This window comes from Heterodontus francisci, chromosome 22 (assembly GCF_036365525.1).
Source record: "Heterodontus francisci isolate sHetFra1 chromosome 22, sHetFra1.hap1, whole genome shotgun sequence".
NCBI lineage: Eukaryota > Metazoa > Chordata > Chondrichthyes > Heterodontiformes > Heterodontidae > Heterodontus > Heterodontus francisci.
The window spans coordinates 80,498,874-80,526,426 of NC_090392.1; the positions used below are offsets into that span (position 1 = coordinate 80,498,874).

General features: G+C 45.0%; 1 protein-coding gene across 1 annotated transcript; it reads left to right on the forward strand.

Moving 5' to 3' along the window:
- On the forward strand, positions 1-27,476 carry vps11 (VPS11 core subunit of CORVET and HOPS complexes). Its single transcript, XM_068054160.1, has 16 exons — positions 1-164; positions 812-960; positions 2,090-2,228; positions 2,623-2,786; positions 3,257-3,501; positions 5,821-6,022; positions 8,988-9,139; positions 9,810-9,996; positions 11,398-11,541; positions 13,767-13,964; positions 14,556-14,717; positions 16,041-16,180; positions 21,036-21,238; positions 22,777-22,948; positions 23,538-23,760; positions 24,454-27,476. The coding sequence occupies exons 1-16, from the start codon at positions 26-28 to the stop codon at positions 24,619-24,621; spliced, it is 2,787 nt and encodes a 928-aa protein (XP_067910261.1). The 5' UTR covers positions 1-25; the 3' UTR covers positions 24,622-27,476.
- Positions 27,477-27,553: the final 77 nt, after the last annotated feature.

A 27,553-nucleotide genomic window follows, 5' to 3' on the forward strand; every position in this document is an offset into this window, starting at 1 on the left:
CGTGCGCAGGTCATGTGACCACAAGATGGCCGCCTTCCTGCAATGGAGACGTTTCGTTTTTTTCGACAAGGAGCCGCTGATGGAGCCGGCCCGGGAATTCCGCTGCCCCGGGGACTCGGCCATCAGCGTCTGCACCAGCGGCAGAGGCAGCCTGGTGTTGGGGGATATCCTTCACCTCAGGCCGGGGGGAGGGGAGGCTGGGCTGGGCCTGACCTGGCCTTCCAGCCTGGGGAGCGGGTTCCATCTTCCCCGGGGCCGGTGCCCCTTCTCCCGGGCTAGGCCTTGGTGCAGCCCCGGGATGGATTTGCTGAGCCAGTCCAGGGCCCGAGGCTTGGCTTTGGGAATGTGCCGGGTGTTGAATTTCTCCCCCGCCCTGTCCTGCAGCTCTAGGGCTGCTGCTGTTGCTGGATATTCCAGCTTGTTTTAGACAATAGCAGAGGGATCTGAAAGCTGCTTCACTGTCTTTAGTGGTGACTCTTGGGTCAATTTTAAAGGAATAGTTGCCAGTAAGAACATTACATTTTCTGACAATGAATAGATCAGTTTTGATAAAACAGAAAATGCTGGAAATACTCAGCAGATCTGGCAGCTTGTGTGTAGAGAAAAGTAGAGTTAACGTTTCGATTATCTCTCTTTCTTTCTCTCCACAGGTGTTAGACTTGCTGAGTATTTCCGGCGTTTTTTTTGTTTTGATTTCAGATTTCCAGCATGCACGCCATTTTCCTTTTGTATTTTAGTTTTGGTAATGCTTTGTGACCTGTAGATATTAGTTTTGCTAAGATAATGAATGAGTTCCTTAACAGGAGAGCACATATTGAGGGGAATATCTGGTTCCTGTCACGGACGTTGCAGTTCAGCTCCTTCCAGGCCTACAAGCTGCGAGTTACACACCTCTACCAGCTCAAACAACACAGTATCCTGGTCTCAGTGGGAGAGGATGAGCTCGGGATTAACCCACTGGTGAGTGACGCAAGCCTGGTTAATCAGACGCCAAGGCCGAGATTGAGTCCCACAGTTTGAGAGAGACTCATAGTGGTTAATCAACCAAGGCACTACACTTCTCAGTGCCCTTGGCTCTTTGAAAGTAGATATTAAGCAAGGAGTAGTTCAAACAATTGTTCAATTTAACTTCAAAATGAGCAACAGCTGAACTAAAACAAAAGAACTATACAAACATTATTCCTTTCCTTTCCTTTCACCCTGCCCCTGTCCAGTTTTGTTAACTCTCCCGAGGCCCCTGACTCTTGGGGTATAGGTTCCACAGGCCGGTCTTCAGTACCTCATCTGGATGGCTGTACATGCCTGAACCTGTTGGGGGTGGTGTTGGTGTTGGTGTCTGCCTCGTGCTGTCCTTGCCTGATGTCTGAGTGTCCTGAAACTGAGAAGTCTCGTGCTGATGCACTGGCTGGGAGCAGCTAATTCAGCAATGAGTTGCATTTATGTAGCTCCTTTAACATAGAAAAACATCCTAAGGTGTTTCACGGAGGCATAATCAGGAAAAAAAATGGACAATGCATCAAAGATGATGTTAGGTACAGTTAAAAACTTGGTCAAAAAGATGGATTTTAAGGACGTTATTAAAAGGGAGAGAGACATGGTGAGCTTTAGGGAGGGGGCATTGCCGTGTGGGACCGAAGTGACTGACAGCAAAACAGCCAATGATGGCATGAAGCAAAGAGGCAAATGAAGAAAAAATTAGTGGAACATAGAGTTCAGGGTGAGGTTGTAGGGCTGGACGAGGTTGAGATTGAGGAAACATGAGTGGGAAATGAGGACGGGGTTAATGGATGAGCAGATGGGATGATTTTTTTGCTCGAGCCCAAACTTCGTACTTGAACCTACAACTTGTGACTCGGGCGAGAGTGCTACCCACAGCCATGGTAGAAACGCAGAGGTCGGGCAGTCAGATATTGACTATGTGCCCTGCTCCGAGGGAATCCCTTATGTTTGTACATTTAGTGCTGGTTCTCTGAGAATAATTTGATTTGTGCAGGAATTTTGTAGGTTTGTCTGGATGGACAGCTGGATTCCCATTAAACCAGGAGCTCACTGATATCACTCAACCTTTTTATTTTTCTTTACATTGCAGGTGAAAGTCTGGAATCTGGAGAAGCGGGATAGCAGCGGGAATCCTCTCTGCACGCGGATATTTTCTGCGATTCCGGGAAACAAGCCCACAGAAGTCTCGTGCCTCACCGTTCATGAAAACCTCAACTACATGGCAATCGGTAATTCAGTAACTGCTGCTGGCTTATTGTGCTGACAACAGCTAATGCAGCATAACCAGGGTACAAATTGGGGTATAACTGACCTGTGAAACTCAGTGCCCCGTAGGGCAGTGCATCGTTCATCATTAAACCCTTCCACCCCCTCAAAATCTGAAAAGTCTCGTACAATATTTCAGTGCCTCTCCCTGTTCTAAAGTCAGGATTTCTTCCCATTGCATAGAATTTACAACAAAGAAACAGGCCGACAGCTGTTTAAACACCGCATGAGACTCCTTCCATCCCTACTTCATTTCACCCGCTCAGCATATCCTTCTATTCCTTTCCCCCTCGTGTTTATCCAGCCTCCCCTAAAGTATATCTATGCTATTCACATCAACCACTCTGTTCTGTGCAGGGTTCACGGATGGTAGTGTTGTCCTAAAGAAAGGGGACATCACTCGCGACAGACACAGCAAGACTGATGTTATACCAGAGGGGACCTACCCCATCACTGGCCTCGGGTTCCAACAGTCTGGGAAACAAACCCATCTCTTTGTGGTTACTACGGAGAATGTCAAGGTGGGTGGGATTTGTTTTTTTTTCCGTTGTGAAAATGAGTGGTGTAAAGAAACATGCTGGCACTGCAGTAAGTGCTGAGCACACAGTGATTCCCTCCCACAGGAGGGGATCCAGCAGCTGAGCAAAACTGAAACTGTTTGTAGTCATGTCCCAGCAGTGGGACTGAGGTGGGTCTTGTACTCACTTGTTCCGTGTAACTTGAAGTGCCAACAGAGCTTTCCCTGGTGGTCAATGTAATGTCTGATGTGGGACTGAGCCACATAGGCCCAGGTTTGACCTCTTGCCTATGCTGAGTTAACCAGGGCAGCAGTGGTGATGCAAAATTTGCCCTCAGCATCTCTGGACTAGGAAAGGGTGAATAATCTATCAGGATTCCTGCTGTACCGCAGGACTCCCACTGGGAGGTGCATGTGTGGTGATGTTGGTCTGACCTGCTCAGTGTTTGCTCTCTCTTTTCTCGCTCTTTGTAGTCGTACAATGTTTCAGTGAAGGATTTCCCTGCAATGGAGCTGGATAACCATGGTTGCAGCCTGCACTGTTCCGCCCTCTGTGACCCCTCGCAAGACAACCAGCTGATTGTTGCGGGGGATGACTGCGTGTATCTGTACCAGCCCGATGAGCGAGGACCCTGCTTTGCTTTCGATGGCCAGAAACAGATCGTTCACTGGTACCGCGGCTACCTGATCATCGTCTCAAAGGAAAAGAAGGCCTCCAAGTATGAGGATAGTTTCATAGCCTGTCTGAGGGGATTGTTCGAACCGGGCTTTAGTCAATCACTGATTCATTTAAAAAGAAATAATCAGCTCATGAACATGAATGACCGCACTGCACAGTTAGTAATGGATCCAGTGATTGGATTAGGCAAGAACATTACAGCAGTGGATCCAGGATTAATCTCCCTCACATGGGACTAAAGTTCCTCTACACTGTCCCCATCAAACACTCCCAGGACAGGTACAGCACGGGGTTAGATACAGAGCAAAGCTCTAACTAGTCCTGATTTAGAAGAGCTTCTTCTGCTGAGTTGGTCAAGGGCTCCTGTTTAACAAACATACATACAAATTAGGAGCAGAAGTAGGTCATTCGGCCCCTCGAGCCTGCTGCACCATTCAGTAAGATCATGGCTGATGTGTTTGTGTCTCGAATTTCACACACCCATCTACCCGCGATGACCTTTGATTCCCTTGCTTAACCAGAATCTATCTACCTTCGTCGTAAAAATATTTAATGACCCGGCCTCCACCACCTTCTGAGGCAAAGAGTTCCAAAGTCACGCAATCCTCTGAGGAAAAATTTCTCCTCATCTCTGCCCTAAAAGGGTGACCCCTAATTTTAAAACAGTTCTGGACTCGCCCACAAGAAGAAACATCCTTTCCACATCCACCTTGTCAAGACCGTTCAGGATCTTATAAACTTCAATCAAGTCTCCCCTCACTCTTCTAAACTCCAGTGAAAACAAGCCCAGTCTGTCCAACCTTTCCTCATAAGGCTCATTCCAGGTATCAATCTAGTAAACCTCCTCTCAACCACCTCCAACACATTTACATCCTTCCTTAAATACGGAGACAAAAACTGCACACAGTGTTCGAGATGTGGTCTCACCAATACCCTGTGTAACTGAAGCATAACATCCTTCCTTTTATTTTCAATTCCTCTCGTAATAAAGGATAGCATTCCATTAGCCTTCTTTATGACTTGCTGTACTTGCATACTAACTTTTTGTGACTCATACATTAGAATACCTAGATCCCTCTGCACCTCGGAATTCTGCAGTCGTTCTCCAAACAATTTCACATTTTCCCATATTATACTCCATCTGCCAGATTTTTGCCCACTCACTCAACCTATCTATATCGGTCTGCAACCTCTTTATGTCCTCTTCACAACATACTTTCCTACCTATCTTTGCGTCAACTGCAAATTTAGCTACCAAGCCATTGATATAAATTGTACAAAGTTGAGGCCTCAGCACAGACCCCTGTGGGACTCCACTCGTCACGTCCTGCCAATCAAAAAAGGACCCATTTATGCGTACTCTTTGTTTTCTGCCAGTCAGCCAATCTTTTATCCATGCTAATATGTTGCCCCCTACACCATGAGCTCCTACTTTGCGCAGTAATCTTTAATATTGCACCTTGTCAAATGCCTTCTGGAAATCTAAGTACGGTACATTAACAGGTCCCCTTTATCCAAAGTGCATGTTACTCCTTCAAAGAACTCCAATAAATTGGTTAAACATGATTTCCCTGCCCTCTGCCCCCACCCCAAACCTGTGATCTTGTGGCTAGTCTGAGTGGTGCTGGTTTTGAATGTTGTCACTGACTATACCCAGTTTTAAAAGGTTCCCTAAATATCCAGTGTGAAGGTGAGACCTTCACAAGTTCTGAGCTACATAAGACCTTGTGCTCCACAAATTAAAGGTCAGTGCTCTGGACCCTAATATTTTATGGTTTCTGCATCGTGAGGAGAGCAGAGTTCCTGGATTTTTGAAATTGAAGATATGGTCTGGTATCTTAACATGTTGCACATCCAGTGCAGAGATTCACAGGCAGGTCATGTACATTGCGATTGTGAATTCCAGGTCTCAGCTGGGGCATTGCGGAGGAGGTGGGACTGAAGGAGGCCGGAGTCTGTGGGATGGGATTGGGGAGTCCTGCGGACTGATTTCATTGTTCCTGTTGGCAGGTTATGATGATGGACGAGATTATGGAATGAAACCTGCCACACAATTTTCTCAGTCCACCTCCACAGTTTCATAAAGGCCCACCACCATCTAAAGGGGAATCAAGGGATGGGCAGTAAATGTCAGCCTTCCTTGCAGCTCCCACATCCCGAGAATGAATTTAATAAGTTTATAGATTCAAGTCCCACTCTGGCATTTAGCTTATTACACAAGACCTGGATGTGTGACTTCAATCAGAGAGAACATAAATTGCAAGTGGTTTTGTTTTTGGGTGGAATTGCTTTGCTTCTTCTGGTCTGAGCTGCAAGTTGCCCCACTGTCTGTCTCATCCCTCACTCCTTCTTTCCCCAGGACTGATTTTGTTGGAAGTAACGAGCAGGCTTCAGAGAAGCAGATACTAACCATCTATGACCTGGATAATAAGTTCATTGCGTACATGGCAGTGTTCGATGACATTGTTGATGTGCTGTCAGAGTGGGGTTCTCTCTATGTGCTGACCAGCAATCGGAAAATCAGCATCCTGCAGGAGAAAGACACACAGACAAAACTAGAGGTACTGGCGTGGCAGTGCTTGGGTGGTCAGCGCAAGGCAGGGACTCGCAATGGCATTCGGTTACAGAGGCACTGTTACAAGCTGCTCAATATAAATTGTGTCAGGGTGACTCGGGAGGAACACTTTCCATCTGTATTAGGGGCGCAGTGGCTGTTGTTGGATGAATAATATAGAGAACACGAGTTCAAACTTTAGCATGGCACTTCAAAAATTTGAATTCAGTAATTGGAAATAAGTTGGTCTCAGTAAAAGTGACCATGCAGCTGTCGATTATCATAAAAACCCAACTGGCTCACTAATGTCCCTTAAGGAAGGAAACCTGCCACCCTTACAAGGTCTGGGCTTATATGTGATTCCGCACAAGTGTGCCCTCTGAATTGGCCTAGAAAGTTACTCCTTTCTATCAAACTGCTACCAGCGGCTCAAAGAAGGCTGCCCACCATCACCTTGGGTAATTAAGGATGGGCAATAAATGACAGCCATATTCCAGGATTGATGATAAAGTTATGTTCAAGGTGCACTCCAAAAATGGAGTTCCTGACATAGGTTGACAACCAATGCAGTATTGAGGAGGTGCTGCACTGCCAGAGGTGCTGTGCTTTGATTGAAGTAATAAACTGGAGCTCTGTCTGCCTGCTAAAGCTTTAATGGTAGGGGAAGAATAGTTTGCGTTCTGAAAGATTGAGATGAAATAGACGGAAAGGCTTCTCAAGCAAATCCCAAACTGAATTGTAGGTAGAGTATGATGAAGAATATTGGTGAGGTTATGTATTAAATGCTGCATTCCAACTATTGATAGCCGTTTGATTTCTCTCTCATCTTCAGCTGATCATGGGCATGTGTTGTGGTTGAATCATGAAGTTGCAGTTTGTGCAGTTAGTAACGATTTGGGACAGATTCCCTTTACTGCATTGAAGTAAAATATTATACTGTCTCCATGGAAGCTGTAGCGGTGAGAATGAAGTATTGTTATCGGCACAGTTTCTGCAGTACCGAGTTCCGGTGACATTCAGCAAGGAACAATGAAGGTTCATTCACTTTCTTCAAAGGTGGGAAATTTCACCTGAATCCCATCTCAGACCAAGGATTCAGCTTGCACTCTCCGAAAGCCATCTACTTTGGTTCACTATTGGTTTTTTGTCTGATTACACGTCTGAGATGTTCAGTGTTAAAAGGCATAATGCATGTATAAATGCAAGTTGTTGTTGTAAGGTTGAGGATTTATTAATATAATTAAAATAATGGAAACATTTGACTGGGTTGGTAAGGAAAACAGTGTCAATGGGATTGGAATCCTGAATAAGGGGAGATCATCTTTGAATTTAATCTGAGCGACAGCTGGGTGATTGGCTTTCTTCTCTGTGTAAATCCTGTGTGGCCTGTTAACTGAAGCAGTGTGTTACCTGTTCCTTTCAAACACTGGAGGGAGCATTAGACAGTGGAGGGGCTCAGCTCATGCAGCATGTTAGCACCGGATGACCACTGGTACATTTTTGCACCCAGGCTCACTTATTCCCATGGGAATGGTTTGCTTGTGTGTGATGGGAAAATGAGGAGGACACAGTCTGTAAAGGGATATAGATGAAGTAACAGATGGAGTATAATGTGGGGAAATGTGAGGTTCGTCACTTTGGTAGGAAGACGAGAAAAACAAACCATTTTTAAATGGTGAGAAACTATTAGATGCTGGTGTTCAGAGGGATTTGGGTGTCCTTATACACAAAACGCCAAGTTAACATGTAGGTACAGCAAGTAATGAGGGAGACAGATGGTTATATTGACCTTTAGTGCAATTGGGGGGGCAGGGGGGAAGGAGGTTGGAAGGAAATCTTGCTGCAATTCTACAAGTCTTGATGAGATAACACCTGGAAAGATCTGGTATAATTTTGGTCTCCTTATCTAAGGAAGGACATGCGTGCATTACAGGGTGTGCAATGAAAGTTCATTAAACTTATTCCTGGAATGAGTGGGTTGTCCTATTAGGAGTGATTGAGTAGAATGGACCAATACACTCTGTTCTTTAGAAGAATGAGAGGTGATCTCGTTGAAACATGTAAAATTCTGAGAGGGCTTCACAAGGCGGCACAGTGGTTAGCACTGCAGCCTCACAGCTCCAGCGACCTGGGTTCAATTCTGGGTACTGCCTGTGTGGAGTTTGCAAGTTCTCCCTGTGTCTGCGTGGGTTTCCTCCGGGTGCTCCGGTTTCCTCCCACATGCCAAAAGACTTGCAGGTTGATAGGTAAATTGGCCATTATAAATTGCCCCTAGTATAGGTAGGTGGTAGGGAAATATAGGGACAGGTGGGGATGTGGTAGGAATATGGAATTAGTGTAGGATTAGTATAAATGGGTGGTTGATGGTCGGCACAGACTTGGTGGGCCGAAGGGCCTGTTTCAGTGCTGTATCAATATCAATATCAAAGGTCAATGCTGATGAGATGTTTCCCCCTGGCTGGAGTGTCTAGAGCTAGGGGGTTAGAATTGAGGGATATGGGAATTGGGATGGGAAAGTAGAGTTGTACACCATCAGCCTTGCTATTGAATGGCCAGTAGGCTCGAGGGATAGTGTGGCCGCCTCCGATTTCTTATGTTCTTGAGCTCTTATGCTCCTGCAGTTCAGGCTTCTCACGCATCCTGGTTTTCATTGCTCCACCATTGGCAACCGTACCTTCAGCTGCCTCGGCCCTAAACTCTGCAATTCTCTCCTTAATCCTCACCACCTCTTTACCTCTCTCTGCTCCTCTAAGACACTCCTTAAAAGAGGTAGCTTTTTTGACCAAGTTTTTGCTCACCTGTCCTAATAGCTCTTTATGTGGCTCAGAGTTTGTCCTGTGAGGTGCCCCGTGATGTTTCTTGTAGGTTAAAGGCACTATATAAATGCAGGTTAAAGGCACTATATAAATGCAGGTTAAAGGCACTATATAAATGCAAGTGGTTGCTGCTGAAACAGCTTTCCTGTTTGACAGATGTTATTTAAGAAAAACCTGTTTGTTATGGCGATCAACCTGGCAAAGAGCCACCACTTGGATAATGATGGGCTCGCGGAAATCTTCCGACAATACGGCGACCACCTGTACGTGAAAGGGGATCATGATGGTGCCATACAGCAGTACATCCGGTATGTGTCTCTGTAGTTTTGGGTTTGCTCCAGATCCTAAAGGGGAGCCTCGTGATCCATGGTCACGATGTAAAAAAAGCACCTTCTTCCAATAGGCTCAATAAATGGCACAGGATTGCAGTCCCTCTTCTGGTGGCTTAATGAATAAGAACACTTGCTGGGAGTGGTCCCTGGGCTCGGGAGAGAGAAAGTCCTCATCACTATTTCATGATCCCAGCTGGAAAGTGTCTGTGTGTTGCCTTCCCCAGACAAATAGTCTGCTGATATGAACTGCCTCAACTCTCAAGTGAAGATCAGCCCTTGGGCACTTGGTACGTAGGGAGTGGTATCCCAGCATGAATTGCTGCCCTTCAGGGGCAGAGCCAGTGAGGAGTCACAAGCTCCCCCACACCATCCTTGTGGTCAGTCAAATGGAGTGTGGCCTCCAATTTTCTGGCAGGAATCTCTGTCCCACCTCTTCCTTCGGACCTGGTGAGCCACCATTCCCGGGTCCCAGCTTGGGCCCCTTTCTGCCAAGTCAGCCAGATCTTGAGTGTCCCCCTCCAGCTCCATGTCTGCCCCCAGATGGAAGAACGTGTCACAAAGTCACATGGGTGTGAGCTCAGCCAGTGGGGTTTGTGGCTGACTGTTTGCTTACACCATTAAATCACTTCCTCACTCCTGTCGGCAGCACCATCGGGAAGCTGGAGCCATCCTATGTGATACGGAAGTTTCTTGATGCACAGCGGATCCACAACCTAACAGCGTACCTTCAGGCCTTGCACCGCCAGTCACTGGCTAATGAGGATCACACGACACTTCTCCTCAACTGTTACACCAAACTGAAAGACAGCTCCAAACTGGAGGAGTTCATCAAGGTAAAATTCAGTGCGTGTTCTCTCCAAACATTTCAAATAAAGAGCAGGGGAAACTTTAGAGTTGAGGAATGCACTATTGGAGTTAATGATTGAAGCAGAGACCATGAGAACATTTAAGAATAATTTCAATAAGTAGTTGAAGGAAAGGGGAATATGGGAACAGAACAGACAAATGGCATTAGGACGACTGTTCATGTTGAGTAGAAACATCAACACAGACTGGGCTGAGTGACTATGTTGTAATTTCTCTAACTCTGATTTTTGAAAATGCTTCTTGTGCCTCACTAATTAAATTACAGAATTTAGAGGGTTTCATAAAGGGCTGTAGAGGCTCAGTCGTTGAGTATGTTCAAGACTGAGATCGATAGATTTCTACATATTAAAAACATCAAGGGATACAGGGATAGTGTAGAAAAGTGAAGTTGAAGTCGAAGATCAGCCATGATCTCATTGAGTGGTGGAGCAGGCTTGAAGCGTTGAATGGCCTACTCATGCTCCTATTGTGTCCACTGACTCAGTCCCCATCCCAGAACCTGCTGGCTAATTCACAATGAGGAAACATAAATACTCATCCACCCCCTTGCTTCTTGAGAGTTCACTCAGAATTTCATAAGTCTCCAGACAAACGACTCTGTTTGCCAACACTGGGTAGGTGGGAAAAAGTAGTTATCTGCCTGAAACAGTTACTGCGTTTAATCAATGCCGACTGCAGCCTTTCCTCAGCCTGAAACCATTCAGTGAAAGCTTTCCCTGAGTTGTCATAGGTAAATATTTTGTTAAGCAGTTTCCCACCTGATGAGGTAAATGCCAATTTGTTTTGATCACATTATATGGTAGTGATAGGACAGATTGTGCATGGGGCAGCTGGAGAGTCACAGGACTGATTGTACCTCGTGTCTCCTGACAGACAGCTTGAGTTGAGCTACTTTGATCTGAGAACTGTCAGTGGTTTAAAGTACAGCGCTGACCGAGGGTGGCAGTCCTCAGTCAGCCCAGATCCATTGGAGAGGCATGTGAGCATGGAGCTGAGAGATTCCCTTATGGTGGTTATTCCTTCAGCAGGGAATTCTCCCCGGTGTCCTGGCCTATATTTATCTCTCAACTAAATCATTTAAAACAAAAATCCCAGATTTTCTGACCATTATCTCACTGCTGTTTGTGGAATCTTGCTGTGCACAAATTGGCTGCCACGTTGCCTACATTATAACAGTGACTACACTTTCTTTTTTAAAAAGTACTTCATTGGTTGTAAAGTGCTTTGGACATCCCAAGGTCGTGAAAGGTGCTATAAAAATGTAAGCCTTTAATTCTTTATGGCAGTGAACCTGGAGCGTGGACATTAGCTCAGTATTGGAATTGACCTTTGCCTGTTGACCTGTTCTTTATCCACTTTCATCCCAGACCAGTGACAGCGAGGTACATTTTGACGTTGAAACTGCCATCAAGGTCCTGCGCCAGGCAGGTTACTACAGACATGCTGTCTATCTGGCCGATAAACATTTCCACCATGAATGGTACCTCAAGATCCAGCTCGAGGATATTAAGGTAGCCCTATTGAAGCTTTCAGCTGCTCCTTCCTCAGAATAATCGCGCACCACTGTGTTTATTTCAAAGGGGCTGAAATGCAAAGGGGGTGGAAGTTGTGCTGCAGTTGTACAGAGCCTTGGTCAGACCCCATCCAGGGTAGCTGTTCAGTTCTGGGCACCGCACCTGAGGAAGGATATATTGGTCTTGGAGGGTGTGCAGCCCAGATTCACCAGAATGAGAGCAGGGCTGAAGGGGTTAAATTATGGAAAGGTTGCATAGACTAGTCTTGTATTCCCTCAAGTATAGAAGATTAAGGGGTGATCTAATTGAAGTGTTAGGATTTGATAGGGTAAATAAAGAGAAACTGATTCCTCTGGTGGGGATTTAAGAACAAGGGATATAATCTTAAAATTAGAACCATGCTAATCGGGGTGAAATCAGAAACCACTATTTTTGCACGAAGGATAGTGGAAATATGGAATTCTCTTTCCTCTTTCTTCCCCCCCACAAAAAAACAATGGCTGTGAATATTGGAGCTAAAGGCCTGTTCAGGTCAGGAAATAAAAACCCGACCCGAACCACATCGGACCCGGGCCCGAGTCCCTCCACTTTGTTCCACGCCCGACCCAACCACTGGAGTGGTTACCTACCTTAATTCCATAGTGCACTCACTCACTCTACCGCTTTTGGATGGATTAAGGAAGCTGCAGCGTGATGATGTCATTGAGACGCTCACTGCGCAGACTGAGTTTCCCTCCTTGACCTCCTGGACTCCAGCTCAGGTGAGTTTTTAACTTTTACACTCTCCACTCCAGCAGAGCCTGAAAGCTGGACCCAGAGGAGCGACCCGACCCCAACACACGTCGTCGGGTTGGGGTCAGGTAGCAGGCCTTTAATTGGAGTTTTCAAGATTGAAATTGATCGATTTTTGTTGGGTAAGGGTATCTAGGGATATGCAGCAAAGGCAGGTAAATGGAGTTAAGGTACAGATCAGCCATGATCTAATCGAATGGAGGAGCAGGCTTGAGGGGTTCAATGGCCAGAGGAACCTGGGTGTCCTTGTACATGATTCACAAAGTTAATATGTAGGTACAGCAAGCAATTGGGAAAGAAAATGGTATGTTCACCTTAATTACAAAGAGATTGGAGTATAAGAGTCAAGAAGTCTTCCTGCAAACATATAGCGCCTTGGTGAGACCACACCTGGAGAATTATGCAGTTTTGGTCTCAGTATCCAAGGAAGGATATCCGTGCTTCAGAGGGAATGTAGAGAGAGGTTCGCTAGACTGATTCCCAACATGAGGGGATTGTCCTATGAGAAGAGATTGAATAGACTGGGTCTGTTGCCTAGAATTTGGAAAAATGAGAGGTTCTGTCATAGAAACATAAAATCCTTAGGGGGCTTGACCGGAAAGATGCTGTGAGGATATTTCCCCCAGTTAGTGAAACTAGAACTAGGTTTGGCCATTTAGGACTTGAGAGAAATTTCTTCCAAAGATTCACAACTCTTTGAAGGACAAAATTTCTCATCTCAGTCCTAACTGACCGATCTCTTATCCTGAGACTTTGACCCTGTGTTCTAGATTCCCCAGCCGGAGGAAACATTTTCTCAGCATCTACCCGGTCAAGCTTCTTAAGAATTTTATGTTTCAATTAGATCACCTCTCATTCTCCTAAACTCCAGGGAATATCGGCCTAATCTACTTAATCCCTCCTCATAGTCCCCTCTCCTGCGCTGTATGCCTTGTTACCTTGCTGTTTCTCTCCACTCCCTGGCCCTGCCTGCTTTTCTGTGCTAGATTAGCAACTGCATTCCTGCCCCTGGGAGATTGACAGGTTGGAGTCGATGTGTGTAATTAATGGCTGGTGAGTGTGGTGCTGAATTATTCCAGATTGCACTGTTTACTTCTGTTGAAGATGTAATGTACTTCATTCCATCAACTCTCTCCCACCCCACGCCCAAAACAAAGCACCAAGCTCTATAATTACACAAGAGAAAGGACGACAAGTCGGTTGCATTCCCTAATCCACCCCACAGTAACCTTCAATTGCCTTATCTCCAGAAGCCGATTTAATTCTCCCCCTCCATCTTTATACTGTCTGATTCACCATCTTCCCCTGGATCATAATCTGCAATCTATGGGATAAAAAGTTCCCTCCTTGCTCCTGATTTTATTTTTTTCCGCCTCTGAGCGCCTATGCCAGGGATTTTGCTCCTAGTTGGAATTGTTTTCTCTTCACAGAACTATCAGGATGCCCTGTGCTACATCGGGAAGCTACCCTTTGACCAGGCAGAGCAGAACATGAAGAAATATGGGAAAACACTGATGCATCATGCTCCAGATGAGACCACTGAGCTGCTGAAGATCCTGTGCACAGATTACCGACCCAGCGGAGAGCCCCCAGCAGACAGAGAGCCTGTCAGCAGATATGAGGACAAGGTACTGGGCACAGTCCCCTCCGATTTCCCCCTCAATATCATACAATGATACAGCGAAGAAGGAGGCCATTTACCCATCGGGTTTGTGCTGGTTCTTTGGTAGAGCGATCCAATTAGTCCCACTCCCCTGCTCTTTCCCCACAGCCTGTAAATTTTACCCTTTTCAAATATTTATCCAATTCTCTTTCGAAAGTTATTATTGAATTTTCTTCCACTGCCCTTTCAGACAGTGCATTTCCAGATTGTCACCTTAAATCTGTGTCCTCTAGTTACTAATCCTGCTGCCACTGGAACCAGTTTTTCCTTATTTACTCAGTCAAAACCCCTTATGCTTTTGAACATCTCTAGTAACTCTCCCCCAAATCTTCTCTGCTCTAAGGCGAGTAATCCCAGCTTCTCCAGTCTCCAGATAACTGAAGTTCTTCATCCCGTACCATTCCTGTAAATCTCCTCTGTACCCTCTCCAAGGATTGACATCTTTCCTAAAGTGTGCTACCTAGAGTTGGACACATTACTCCAGGTGGGGCCTCACCAGTGATTTGTAAAAGTTTATAATAACTCTGTTTTGCCTTGTTTTCCTATTTTGTTTTAGGCGAATTCCGAGGAGTTTATTTCAATCTTTGCCAACAACCCACGAGAGCTGAAGAATTTCTTGGAGCACATGATCCAGGTGCAAGCCAACTCCCCACAGGGTGTGTACGATACACTGCTCGAACTGAGGCTGCAGGACTGGGCTCACGAGGAGGATGCCCAGGTTGGAGCTGTTTGCCTTTCCCCTGATAAACCCTGATGAAATTTTTCCACAGTTTTTTGCTGGGCAATGAAAACATTTTCTATTTTTGTATCCTCAGTACAGCATGGGGTAGAGGGATGAAAATGTTCTCAATTCCTGCTCCAACAATATACCTCATCCCAGCCTCAGTAGAATCCCTTGCTGCCCCTCTGCAGCATTGACATTTCTCCCACCACACCTCCTGGGGCCGAGCGAGATTCCCAGTTGTGTCTCTGCTCACTTGATGCCATATGGCTTTGTCCCATCACTCTGGGCTAGACTACATAGGATTTCATAGAATTTAAAGCACCATTCGGCCCAATCAGTCTGTGTCTGTGTATATGCTCCACACGAACCTCCTCACGTCCTGCTTTCTCTGTCTAACAGCATCTCTTTCTATTCCTTTCTCCTTCGTGTTTATCTATCTTCCTGTTAAATGTATCGATACTATTCACCTCAACTACTCCCTGTGGTAGCGAGTTCCACATTCTCACCAGTCTCTGGTAAAGACGATTCTCCTGAATTCCCTGTTGGATTTATTGGTGACTATTTTGTGCTTCCCCACAAGTGGAAACATTCTCTCTGTGTCTACTCTATCAAACCCCTTCATAATTTTAAAGACCTCTATGAGATCACTCTTCAGCCATCTCTTTTTTTTTATATAGAGAATAGAGCTCCAGCCTGTTGAGCCTTTCCTCATTGTTCTAGCCTTGCAGTTCTGGTATCATCCTTGTAAATCTTTTTTGCATTTTCTCCAATGCCTCTATCCTTTTTATAGCCTCACAAGTGCTCCAAGTGTGGCCTAACCAAGATTCGATACAAGTTTAGCATAACTTCTCTACTTCTCTATTCCCTAGTGCTTGGTTTACTTGATTTTTATGGATTAGTTGACCTGTGTCGCTACTTTTAGTGATCTGTATATTTGTGCTCCTAGATCCTTTTGTTCCTCTACTCCATTTAGATTCTTATATCTATGTTGAAATTCATTTGCCCATTCTGCACATTCTTAAAATGTTTTCTTGTAGTTTGTTGCAGTCCTTCTCTGTATTGACCACTCCAGTGCCGTCACCACCAGAATTTGGGGTTGTCCACAGATGTAGAGATTTGAGAGCCAGGATTCTAACCCTGGCCTAATCAATAACACTTATAATCTTGGGGACCATTACGACAGGCCCGGGTATGGTGGGTGTAGAAGGAGAGTGAGTCAGTGTATTTCCAGTCAGTCAGTACGGCCGCCTGAGCTTCTGTTTGGCACCGTTTCCTGCTCTGTATTAAATGGGTGATTTTGTTGCCTTTTCCTATCAGGCAAAGAAACGGCTGCAGGAAGATGCGATGAGCCTATTGAAGAGCGGATTATTTAAGGCTGTTTTTGACAAAGCGTTGGTGCTATGCCAGATGCACAATTTCAAAGATGGAGTGTTGTACCTCTATGAGCAGGGGCGACTGTGAGTATAGAATGAGATCACTCATGTTGCTGAATTGCTGTGACATCCTTACTTGTTACAAAGGCACTGACTGTTGCAGTGTTTTATAATTTACAGCTGCTGGTCAGAGGCTGCCTGGGAGCAAACATTTGTGTTGGTTTCTTTCGCAGAGAAATAGTGAATAAGGAAGGAAGAATTTGAGAGGTCACAGGAGCAAGACACTGCACCCAGCCTCTGAACAGAAAATTAAATACGAGGCCAGGGGAGGGACTGGGGTCATTAATCACAGTTGAGAAAAGCTCCATTTGTAACATATGATGAAGAGATTGCAAATATACCTTAACTGGTGAAATTCTTAGCAAGTAATAGAGCTCAGATGTATTAGTTTTTACAACAGTTTATGTTTAAATAGCACATTTTAATGTTGTAATTCACTCCATGGGATCATAATCAGACAACAATTGACACCAAGCCAAAAGAGGAGATATTAGGATGAGTGACAATTTGGTCAGAGGTAGGGTTTAAGGAGTGTCTTCAAGGAGGTTAGAGAGCCAGGGAGGGAATTCCAGAGCTTGGGCCCAGGCAACTGACTGCACGGCCGCCTGCGATAGCCTGAAGGGATACTGTCACGGACTTGTATTTATTTTCTCCTCAGATTAAAAACAGTGTGTGCCTTTAAGACTCTGTTTGAAAACAATGTTCCTTTAAGACTGAGCACAGGGTGCCAGCTGCACCTGTCCCTAGGCCACAGCAGGAGAGAGAGATCACATGGTATAATGTTTTGATACTGTGTGTAAAACTGGCGCAAAAAAAAATGGTCTGAACCAATTTTTGAGAGACTCTCCAGCGAAGCGTGCTACTGAAGAAAAAAGCTGTCTATTCTCTCGGCAGAAATTCTACAAGGAGCTACAGGCTGAGTTAATTGCCTAAGGGGGAAAAAAGCCTTTTTTTGTTGGAGACCATTTGTTTTGCTGAAGGTAGCAAAACTCATTTTCTTTACTTCCAAGCCTGGAAGTATTTGCTTCAATATTGAATCTCTCTTAACTGTATTTTTTGGAATTCGCCGGTGGGCTTGACGCCTGCTGCAGCCGAAGAGTTTTGAATGCCTATCTATTGAAGGACTATTTCATCAAATCCGTGTGAAGACTTCGAGTAGCACTTGATTATTTTTCACATTAGAATATTTCACCCATCAGGAATGTAACCCACAAAGTCTTATTTATTCTTAAGAAATAGCTAATTTTTAAAAAACACCACTTTTAAAGCCAGTTAACTGTTAGTTTTGAATGTATGTGTGTGTATGGGGGAGTTAGGTTAAAATAAGTTATAAGGTCTTTAGACATAGGTTTATCTTAATAGTGTTTAAGATTTCGTTTTTTCATAAATAGTTAATTTGTTGTTGTCTAAAGATACCTGGTTTCGTCTGTTTTATTCTGGGGTTTATTAGAGGGTTTAATTTGGCTGTTTTTCCAGTTGGGTGGGAAAACTTTAATAATATGCTGTGACCTGTGGAGTGATGGGACTGAATTGACAGTGCGTTGCTCCCGCCTCGGTCGTAACATTTTAAATTGGGGGCTCGTCCAGGATCAGAGTCAGATTAACTGGGGGGTTTGTGTTTGGAATCATATTAATTGCTTGTCACTGCGATAACACATAAATTGGGGTCTTGCATCTGGCATCATATTAATTGCTCTCGCGTCTGGGATCATATTAATTGGAAATTCGATTATCGGGATCCAAATCTAACGCCAATTACAAAAAAAAGGAACCAGTTTCTTGTGTAATAAGTTATAGTCTGTACCATCGGAATGGCATTAGCAGTTGCAGCAGAGTTTCTGGGAAAGGAGAATGTTGCCCTCTGATTTGATAACTTTAAGAATAAACAAAAAGAATTGGTGGCAAAATTGGGGTTAGAATTGAAATCGGGTGTCAAAAAAGCAGTGATATTTGATAGTCCAACATTTAAAATTAGAAGAAGAGGAAGAAGATGATAGTAAGTCAGAGTGTGTTGCAGTGGAATTGGCTAGAATTCATTTGGAAATGAAAAAACTTAGGCTTCAACAGGAAACAGAAAAAGAAATGGCAGTAAGAAAACTTGAATTGGAAAAAGAGAGCATTTCAGAGAGAAAGTGAAAGAGAAGAAAGGGATTTTAAATTGAGAGATGGAACTAAGACAAAGGGGTAGTCTTGACTCTAAAGAAAATTCGGGTCAGGAAGATTCTGAATTTAGCTCAGGACCCAGCGAAAAGCTGTTGAAATTTATACAAGCTATTCCTAAGTTTGAGCTTTTGCAGATTATGAGATGGCAAAAAAGGCTATTCTTGCTGCGTATGAGTTAGTCCCTGAAGCTTACCGTCAGAAGTTTCGGAAATTAGGGAGGTTGGCTGGGCAGACATATGTATTAGGGTGAAGCAAATTATTTTGACCGTTGGATACGGGCATTAAAGATAGAAACCACATATGAGAACCTTCGAGAGTTGATTCTCTTGGAAGAGTTTAAAAACTCCATTCCTTCAGTAGTGAGAACTCATGTAGATAACCTGAAAGTTTTGAAAGCTAGACAAGCAGTGGAAATTGCTGATGATTTTGAGCTTGTGAATAAGTCAAAACCTTTTGTCTATCACCCCCATAAACACAAGAAGGATGAAAGTGGGAGAATGAAAGGAAGGCAAGTAGCTGGGGACAAGAAGGAACAGCTGGGAATGCCCTAGTATCACCACCTGAGGGTAGAAGTGAGGTTCACAAGCCAAAGTGTTATCATTGCCACAAAACAGGTCATCTTGGTTCAGAGTGCTGGAAATTGCGAGGTAAACCCATAGGATTTGTTGGGGTACGCAAAGCTAATGCAGAGGAAAAGACTCTGACTGAGAGTATAGCAGCTCAGGCTATAGCTTTAACGGCAGCTGTAAAACCAGATACAAAAACTGAAGTGTGTTTAGAGGTTAAGTGGCGCAGTGGTTAGCACCGCAGCCTCACAGCTCCAGCGACCCGGGTTCAATTCTGGGTACTGCCTGTGTGGAGTTTGCAAGTTCTCCCTGTGTCTGCGTGGGTTTCCTCCGGGTGCTCCGGTTTCCTCCCACATGCCAAAAGACTTGCAGGTTGATAGGTAAATTGGCCATTATAAATTGTCCCTAGTATAGGTAGGTGGTAGGGAAATGTAGGGACAGGTGGGGATGTGGTAGGAATATGGGATTAGTGTAGGATTAGTATAAGTGGGTGGTTGATGGTCGGCACAGACTCGGTGGGCCGAAGGGCCTGTTTCAGTGCTGTATCTCTAAACTAAACATACCTGAAAGTTATAATGAATTTTTGTCAAAGGGGAGAGTTAATCCGTATCCTGTAAGTGAGGCAGGAAAACCTATCATTATACTCAGGGATACAGGAGCAACCCAAACATTCTTGCTGGGGATCGATATGTTTCCACCAGGAGCGCCATGAACGCTAAAGTTTTAGTTAATGGAATTGGTGGGGAGTATATACCCGTACCTTTATATAAAGTATGCCCAGAGAGTGACTTAATATCTGGGATGGTAACTGTAGGAATTGTTCACAGTTTGTCAGTAGAGGGAATTGATCTACTCCTAGGAAATGATTTGGCCGGATCCAAAGTAACAGTTTCTCTTATAATTACAGAGGAACCAAGTGAAGTTAAAGAAACGGAGCAATCACAGGAACAAGTTCCAGGAATATTTCCTGCGTGTGTAGTCACCCAAACAATGGCTAAAAAGGATCTATTGTCGGAGGTGAAACTGGCACGACAAACATATAGCCAAGTATCTGAAACATTATTTGGGGATTTAGATAATCCAAATGAGATCTTTAACAGATCTTCTATAATTGCTGCACAACAAGTTGATCCAGAGTTATAACGAATAGCACAGACGGCTCTAACACAAGCTGAGGCGAAGGGAGTTTCAGAAGGCTATTATATGGCAAACGGGGTTTTGAGGAGGAAATGGAGACTGCCTCATAGATCTGCAAATGAAGACTGGACAGTTGTTGAACAGATAGTGGTACCACCTAAATATCACCAGGGATTATTAAGGTTAGCACATGACATTCCTTTTGCAGGAAATAGGGAAATTCGGAAGACCAAATCACAGATAAGCCAACGTTATTACTGGCCAGGCCTTACAAAGGACATAAATCAGTTTTGTAGGACTCAGGAACACCGTGAAGCAACCCAGGCCAATATGAAAAAATGGGCAGACAAGAATGCAAAAGCTCACAATTTTCAACCAGGGAATGAAGTGTTGGTGTTACTGTTAATTATTGTTACCTCGGTCGTAACAATACACAAAAGGTCAGAAATTGGTGGAACGCAAAGATCATGGAGGGTTGTACCTCCTGGAGGCTGCAGGAGGTTGAGATAGGGAGGGGTTAAGCCATGGAAGGATTTGAACATGAAGACATTGGACAGAGGGATTCCCTGGATTGTGATGCTAAGCAGACGGACTAGGGATATGCATAGAATGTGTCAGCAGTGGTTCAGTGGGGAGCACTCTCGCCTCAGTCAGAAGTTGTAGGTTCAAGTCCCACTCCAGAGGCTTGAACACCATATCTAGGCTGACACACTCAGTGCCAATGTTACTGGAGTGCTGGATTGTCGGAGGTGTCTTTCGGATAAACCGAGGCCCTGTCGGTTCCATCAGGTGGATGTAAAAGATTCCATCGTGCTTTTTGAAGAAGCGACAACACTTCAAAAGTACTTCATTGGCTGTAAGCACTTTTCTCCTGAGATCGTGAAAGGCTCTATATAAATGCAAGATTTTGTTTCTATGGATAGAATGCTGACTAGGGGAAGGGGGAGAGGATGGACAGTGTGTGTGTGTTGTTGCTCTATTCCATATTGTAAGTGCTTTCTCTGTCGGCTCAGGTACCAGCAGATAATGCATTATCACATGCAGCATGATGAGTATGCCAAGGTGATTGAGACCTGCGAGCGGTATGGTGAGGAGGAGGTCTGCCTCTGGGAACAGGCACTCGGATACTTTGCTCGGAAGGAGGAGGATTGCAAGGAATACATCACTGGCGTGCTGAGACACATCGACAGGAACAACCTCATGCCTCCTTTGCTGGGTAAGGCTAGGCTTTCTAGTTGTAATAGTATCTTGTGGTAGGAGCCAGTTGGCTGCCTCACCCTGTGGGTAGCACTGGACTCGCTCACGCCCCCGCAACTAAACTCTGAATGTTTCGTTGGTCAGATTATCCACTTTGAATTATGGTTTTCCCGAGTGGCGAGTGCTGATCCACTAGGACCCCTGTCCAATCCAGGCTTGTGAAAGGCAGTGTTGGCTGTATCTTCACTGCAGAAACTGTTGGTCATAGCATTGTCCAGTGGAAGACAGTGAGTAGCCACAAGTGTGGCTATGGGGTCAACGGTTAGAGCCACTTGCACGGAGTTTAGGTGATAAAGCCTTACACACGAGACTGGATAAATAGTCTGTACATGTGTATATTTACTTCACAAACATCCACCAGCATTCTGTACCAAGGAAGTGAAAGACTTTCCCACTCTGCTTTTCATCTCAGCACAGAACACACACAAAGGTTGAAGCTCATGTCCACACCCCATGTAACTATGCACATTGCAATCCCATAGTCAACGATGGTCTATTACTTTTTACTGATTGGGACTTTCTTTAGCCACATCTGGATTCCCAGTTCCCTACATGTGGCCAGTGGTTAATGTGTGGACAACACTGGGTTACAGCAACAGAGAAACAAGTCAATGAATACAGAAAAATATTGAATCAGGTTCTGCAGACATTGCTCACTGACTGGGCTGGCCACTGTCAGACTGAAACCAGATTTTTTTTTTTTTTTTTTATAGAGATACAGCACTGAAACAGGCCCTTCGGCCCACCGAGTCTGTGCCGACCAACAACCACCCATTTATACTAACCCTACAGTAATCCCATATGCCCTACCACCTATCTACACTAGGGGCAATTTGTAACAGCCAATTTACCTATCACCTGCAAGTCTTTTGGCGGTGGGAGGAAACCGGAGCACCCGGAGGAAACCCACGCAGACACAGGAAGAACTTGCAAACTCCACACAGACAGTACCCAGAATTGAACCCGGGTCCCTGGAGCTGTGAGGCTGCGGTGCTAACCACTGCGCCACTGTGCCGCCCCACATTGTTTCACAATGTCGTGTAGATTTACTATTGATGTAAAGTCTCCTTTAAAATGCAGGTCTCTGTGTGTCTCGCGCTTCTGTGCTTTACAATTGCAAGATGATAAATGGGGGGAAACAGATTGCACGTTTGGGGGCGCAAAAGAAATTCAACTGTGAGGGGAGAGCAGAGTGCCCAGCCTTTGTCCTTTAATTCCTGGGCAATGCACATTGCTGCTTGAACCCATGTACAGTTATCACTTGTTAAGAAAGTGATCTTCACAGAATCATTGTACCCTTGCTGACTCTCTGAAAGGGGTCTCTGCTTAGCCCCAATCCGCTGCCCTTTCCTCATACCCTTTAAAATGATTTATTTCAGGTATTTATCCACTTCCCTTTTAAAACCTGTCTCAGATTCTGCTCCCCAGGTGAGTGAAAATTCTGTTGTCAGTATACACGAATCTGAAGCTTCCCCCACCCTCTCTTTTCTTCTCCAGTTGTACAGACGCTTGCTCATAACTCCACAGCCACACTCTCAGTCATTAAAGATTACCTCATTAACAAGCTGCAGCAGGAAAGTGACCACATTGCTGAGGATGAGCGAAGGATCAAACAGTATCGAGAGGAAACCAAGAAAATCCAAGAGGAGATTGAGGAACTAAAAAGCAGGTAAATGAGCATAAAGCCAGCGAAAGTTTTTTTGCCTCATTCGGTCAGTTATAATAGCGTGTGGCCAAACTAATAATGGCATTGCGAGCCTCTGACTGTGTCTCAGATATGATGTGCCTGTAACTCATTCCCTGACATCCACCACTACTGGGACACCTCGATCATGTTAGTGCTTTGCGCATCTTCAGGGCATTCATTTTCAGAATGTTTTGAGGCTGTAACTCTGTCTCAGGGCTGCAGAGTTGCTTGTTAGTGTTCACCACGACAACCTCTGGAAGCAGAGGCTTAGCCTGAGCTCAGCACCAGCTTTGTGCTGAGAGGAAAATCCATCCCTCAGCTGTGAACTCTCTCTCCTCTTTCTCTCTCTCCTCCCCCCCCCCCCCCCCCCGTTCACTTTCCCGTTTTCAGTTTTATTCCCTCTCCCCTCTTTTTCCCCCCCCCCTCCCCACTCCCTCCTGTTAAATTATGTTAACATCTGTTAAATGAAACAGCATGTATAAGCTTCTGCCTGTATGCCTTGTAATCAGCAATGTGGTGTGCTCTGCTTGGAACACGACGAGTTATCGGGTTGATGTTTATCTGTTGTCAGTGCTAAGATCTTCCAGAAGCCAAAGTGCAGCATGTGTAACAGTCCCCTGGAACTGCCCTCCGTCCATTTCCTGTGCGGTCACTCCTTCCACCAGCACTGCTTCGAGAGTTACGCAGAACATGACTCCGAATGCCCGACCTGCATGCCCGAAAACCGGAAAGTCATGGACATGATCCACGCCCAGGAGAAGAAGCAGGATCTTCACGACAAGTTCCAGCATCAGGTAACGGGAAACTTATCGCGCGCGCAGGCTTCGGGGTAATGGGAATGCATTGTGTTTGAGGCCTGACAGGCTACTTGACTATGAGAGCCATGGCAGTTGATCTCAATCCTGGCCTTGTCCGATATCCAACTGTGCAGAAATCACCAGTTAGTGATCAGAAACTCCAGCTGCCTCCCTCCTGTAGACCAGGGTCACTGCAGTCAGTCCAGCGTCCTGACTGTGGACCTACCAGAGGTTAGCCGATGGGGTCTGTACCATGCATTGGCGGCGCAGTGGTTAGCACCGCAGCCTCACAGCTCCAGCGACCCAGGTTCGATTCCGGGTACTGCCTGTGTGGAGTTTGCAAGTTCTCCCTGTGTCTGCGTGGGTTTCCTCCGGGTGCTCCGGTTTCCTCCCACATGCCAAAGACTTGCAGGTTGATAGGTTAATTGGCCATTATAAATTGCCCCTAGTATAGGTAGGTGGTAGGGAAATATAGGGACAGGCGGGGATGTGGTAGGAATATGGAATTAGTGTAGGATTAGTATAAATGGGTGGTTGATGGTCGGCACAGACTCGGTGGGCCGAAGGGCCTGTTTCAGTGCTGTATCTCTAAACTAAACTCAAACCTGCTCAAGGTTTTACTGATCCTATTGCATTAATGATCTCGCGCTTTGCTTCTGTTCATCTAACATTCTGACCGTTGCTTCACAGCTGAAGTGTTCGAAGGATGGATTCTCGGTCATTGCAGATTACTTTGGCCGTGGGGTCTTCAACAAACTGACGCTAATCACGGACCCCCTCCCAGGGAGAGCAACCACTGTGTGCATTGATGCCGGACTTCAGAGAGACCTGCTGATACACACGAAGAGAACAGCCTAGGGACGGAACCCAACGCTTGCAACTTCATCAAACACTTTTTTTATAACACATCATGTTGAACTCCTGCTCTGCTATAAAAGTTGCAGTCAGTTGACTTGCTTAGTGACAGACTTGCTACATTGATGAAGAGTGTGTTTATCCAATGTGAATCAGTAACCCCACAGAGTGCTCGTGAGCACTGCCCCCTCTAACTGGGCATGACTCTCATAAGCATTATAACCATGGATTTAACTTCACTGAGGCCCAGCTGCCATGTTACTATGGGCTGGAGACAAAGATCCCTCCAGCTCTGTATGTTGGGATAAGGCTGGTTCCAGGTCTTAATTTGGAGTAATTTAAAACTGTCTGAAAACACTCACATGTGGTGCCCTGTATAGGGTGTATACTGGGTCACAGAACCCTTCTGATTGGAGCAGAGAGTCTCCCACCCAACCTGGTGCATCCGATGCAGGGAGGATCCTGACAGATTCCAGCTGCACTGTCTATTTATGCAATGTTGGATTATCTGCGTTTGAGGTTTTATATGATTCTGCATTTGGGGTCACCATGTAAATGCTGCTTGATGGTGATGTGAGTTGCTTTTGCATCTCCCTGGCAGTTGACTGAAACACTAGAGAAAATCCTACTAATCATGACTCTGAATTATTGCACCAGGCACATCAGCATTAAATCCCCTCCTTCCTTCCAATCACTGTCTCACCAGCTGAAACAGAGCCACAGCACCTACTGCAGGGAAAGATCCCGTCCAATTTTTTCCCCAATCTGGCAGTGTTGGGGGAGTGAGCATGGTGTTTCTCCACCTCAGTCCATCTGCCTTAAATGCCTGATTGTAACCATCTTGTATCTTGGGAGACAGGAGGATGCACAGACTCGGTGGGCCGAAGGGCCTGTTTCAGTGCTGTATCTCTAAGCTAAAAACCCCCAATAATTGTGTCCTGTGCAGCTTTGCAGGTGATGCATAAGGAATTTAATTGCTTTTATGATTCAGCCTCATGTGTCTCTGTTTGAGTTCAGCCTTGCACCTTGACTTACGCAGCCCACGCTGTTGGGACCCTTCCCCTGGTTCTTTGTGATGTCACTTTTTTTGCATTTTCTGCTATTCTGCTTGGATCTTTGCATGCTTCAGTGATGAATAGATTGTATCTGTGCAATAGCTGAAAGGTTACCTTCAGAATTTGAAAATGTAAATAAAAGGTATTGCAGTTAATGGATTGCTGTTCAGATAAATATATTATCTGCATAGATAAATCCAACGACAACAATTGCATCAATAAAAACCTACCAAGGTGATCACAGGTACAATATCAGACAGAATTTGACACCAAGCCACATAAGGGGATATCAGGACAGGTTTTAAAGAGCATCTTGGAGGAGGAGAGATATGGAGAAGTTTAGTGAAGGAAGTTAAAAGCTTGGGGCCCAGGCAGCTGAAGGCATGGCTGCCAATAGTGGAGTGATCAAACTTGGGGTCGCTTAAGAGGTCAGAATTGGAGGAGCCCAGAGATTTTGGAGTGGGGCTGGAGGAGGTTACAGAGTTAGGTTGAAGATTTCTCTCCAGTTTGAGCAGGTAGATTTCACAACTGGATTACAGAGCTCCAGGAGCATTTGATCGCCAAGCTCTGAGTTAGCTAATTACAGTGCTCTATTTAAACTCCCATCTAATCACAGTGACCAGACTGGGGCATTTGGATGTCTGGGTTGAGCAAGAGTAGGCTCTGATATATCCTCCAGTCAAACAGGCAATGGCACTGCAGACGTGTGCATACAAAATGGCCACTTGGTTTGACAGCAGCGACTAACCTGAGCATGTTTACCCACAACTTGGGAACCCTGTTACCTCCAGGTCAGTCCTGCAGTCAAAAGACTGAATGAAAGCATTCTTAACTGAGCTGGAGCTATTAAGTGAGACAGGCTTTTCTGAAGAATCAGGATGAGGACCTGTACTTCTGTCTCAATCTTACTTTGCCAGAGGTTTATCACAGAGGTTGGTATAGATTCGGAATGTGATAAATCTCGTTCCTAGGAATCTTGCAAAAATATGTTTAGAAAGAACTTGCATTTATATAGCACCTTTCATGACAACAGGACATCCCAAAGCACTTTACAGGCAATTAAATACTTTTGAAATATAGTCACTGTTGTAATGTAGGAAATGGGCAGCCAATATTCACACAGCAAGCTCCCATAAAGAAAGATAATCTATTTTTGTTAGTTGTGGGATAACTATTGGCCTGGACATTACAGGAGAACTCTTCTTTGAAATATTACAAAAGCCTGGTTAGATCCCACTTGGAGTACTGTGAGCAGTTCTGGGCACCGCACCTTAGGAAGGATATATTGGCCTTGGAGGGAGTGCAACGTAGGTTTACAAGAATAATACCTGGACTACAGGAGTTAAGTTACAAGGAGAAATTACACAAATTAGGCCTGTTTTCGGTAGAATTTAAAAGGTTAAGGGGTGATCTGATCGAAGTCTTCAAGATATTGACAGGAAAAGACAGGCTAGATAAAGATAAACTATTTCCACTGGTTGGAGATTCTAAAACTAGGGGCCATAGTCTAAAAATTAGGACCAGACCGTTCAGGAGAGATAAAAACAAGAAATGCTGGAACCACTCAGCAGGTCTGGCAGCATCTGTGAAAAGAGAAGCAGAGTTAACGTTTCGGGTCAGTGACCCTTCTTTGGAACTGACAAATATTAGAAAAGTCACAGGTTATAAGCAAGTGAGGTGGGGGTGGGGCAAGAGATAACAAAAGGAGGTGTAGATTGGACCAGGCCACATAGCAGACCAAAAGGTCATGGTGCAAAGGCAAACAATATGTTAATGGTGTGTTGAAAGACAAAGTATTAGTACAGATTAGGTGTTGCTGCTGTTCAATATTCAGTGCATTGTGCAAACCTCAAAAAAAAAAGTGGGTAAACAAACTGAAC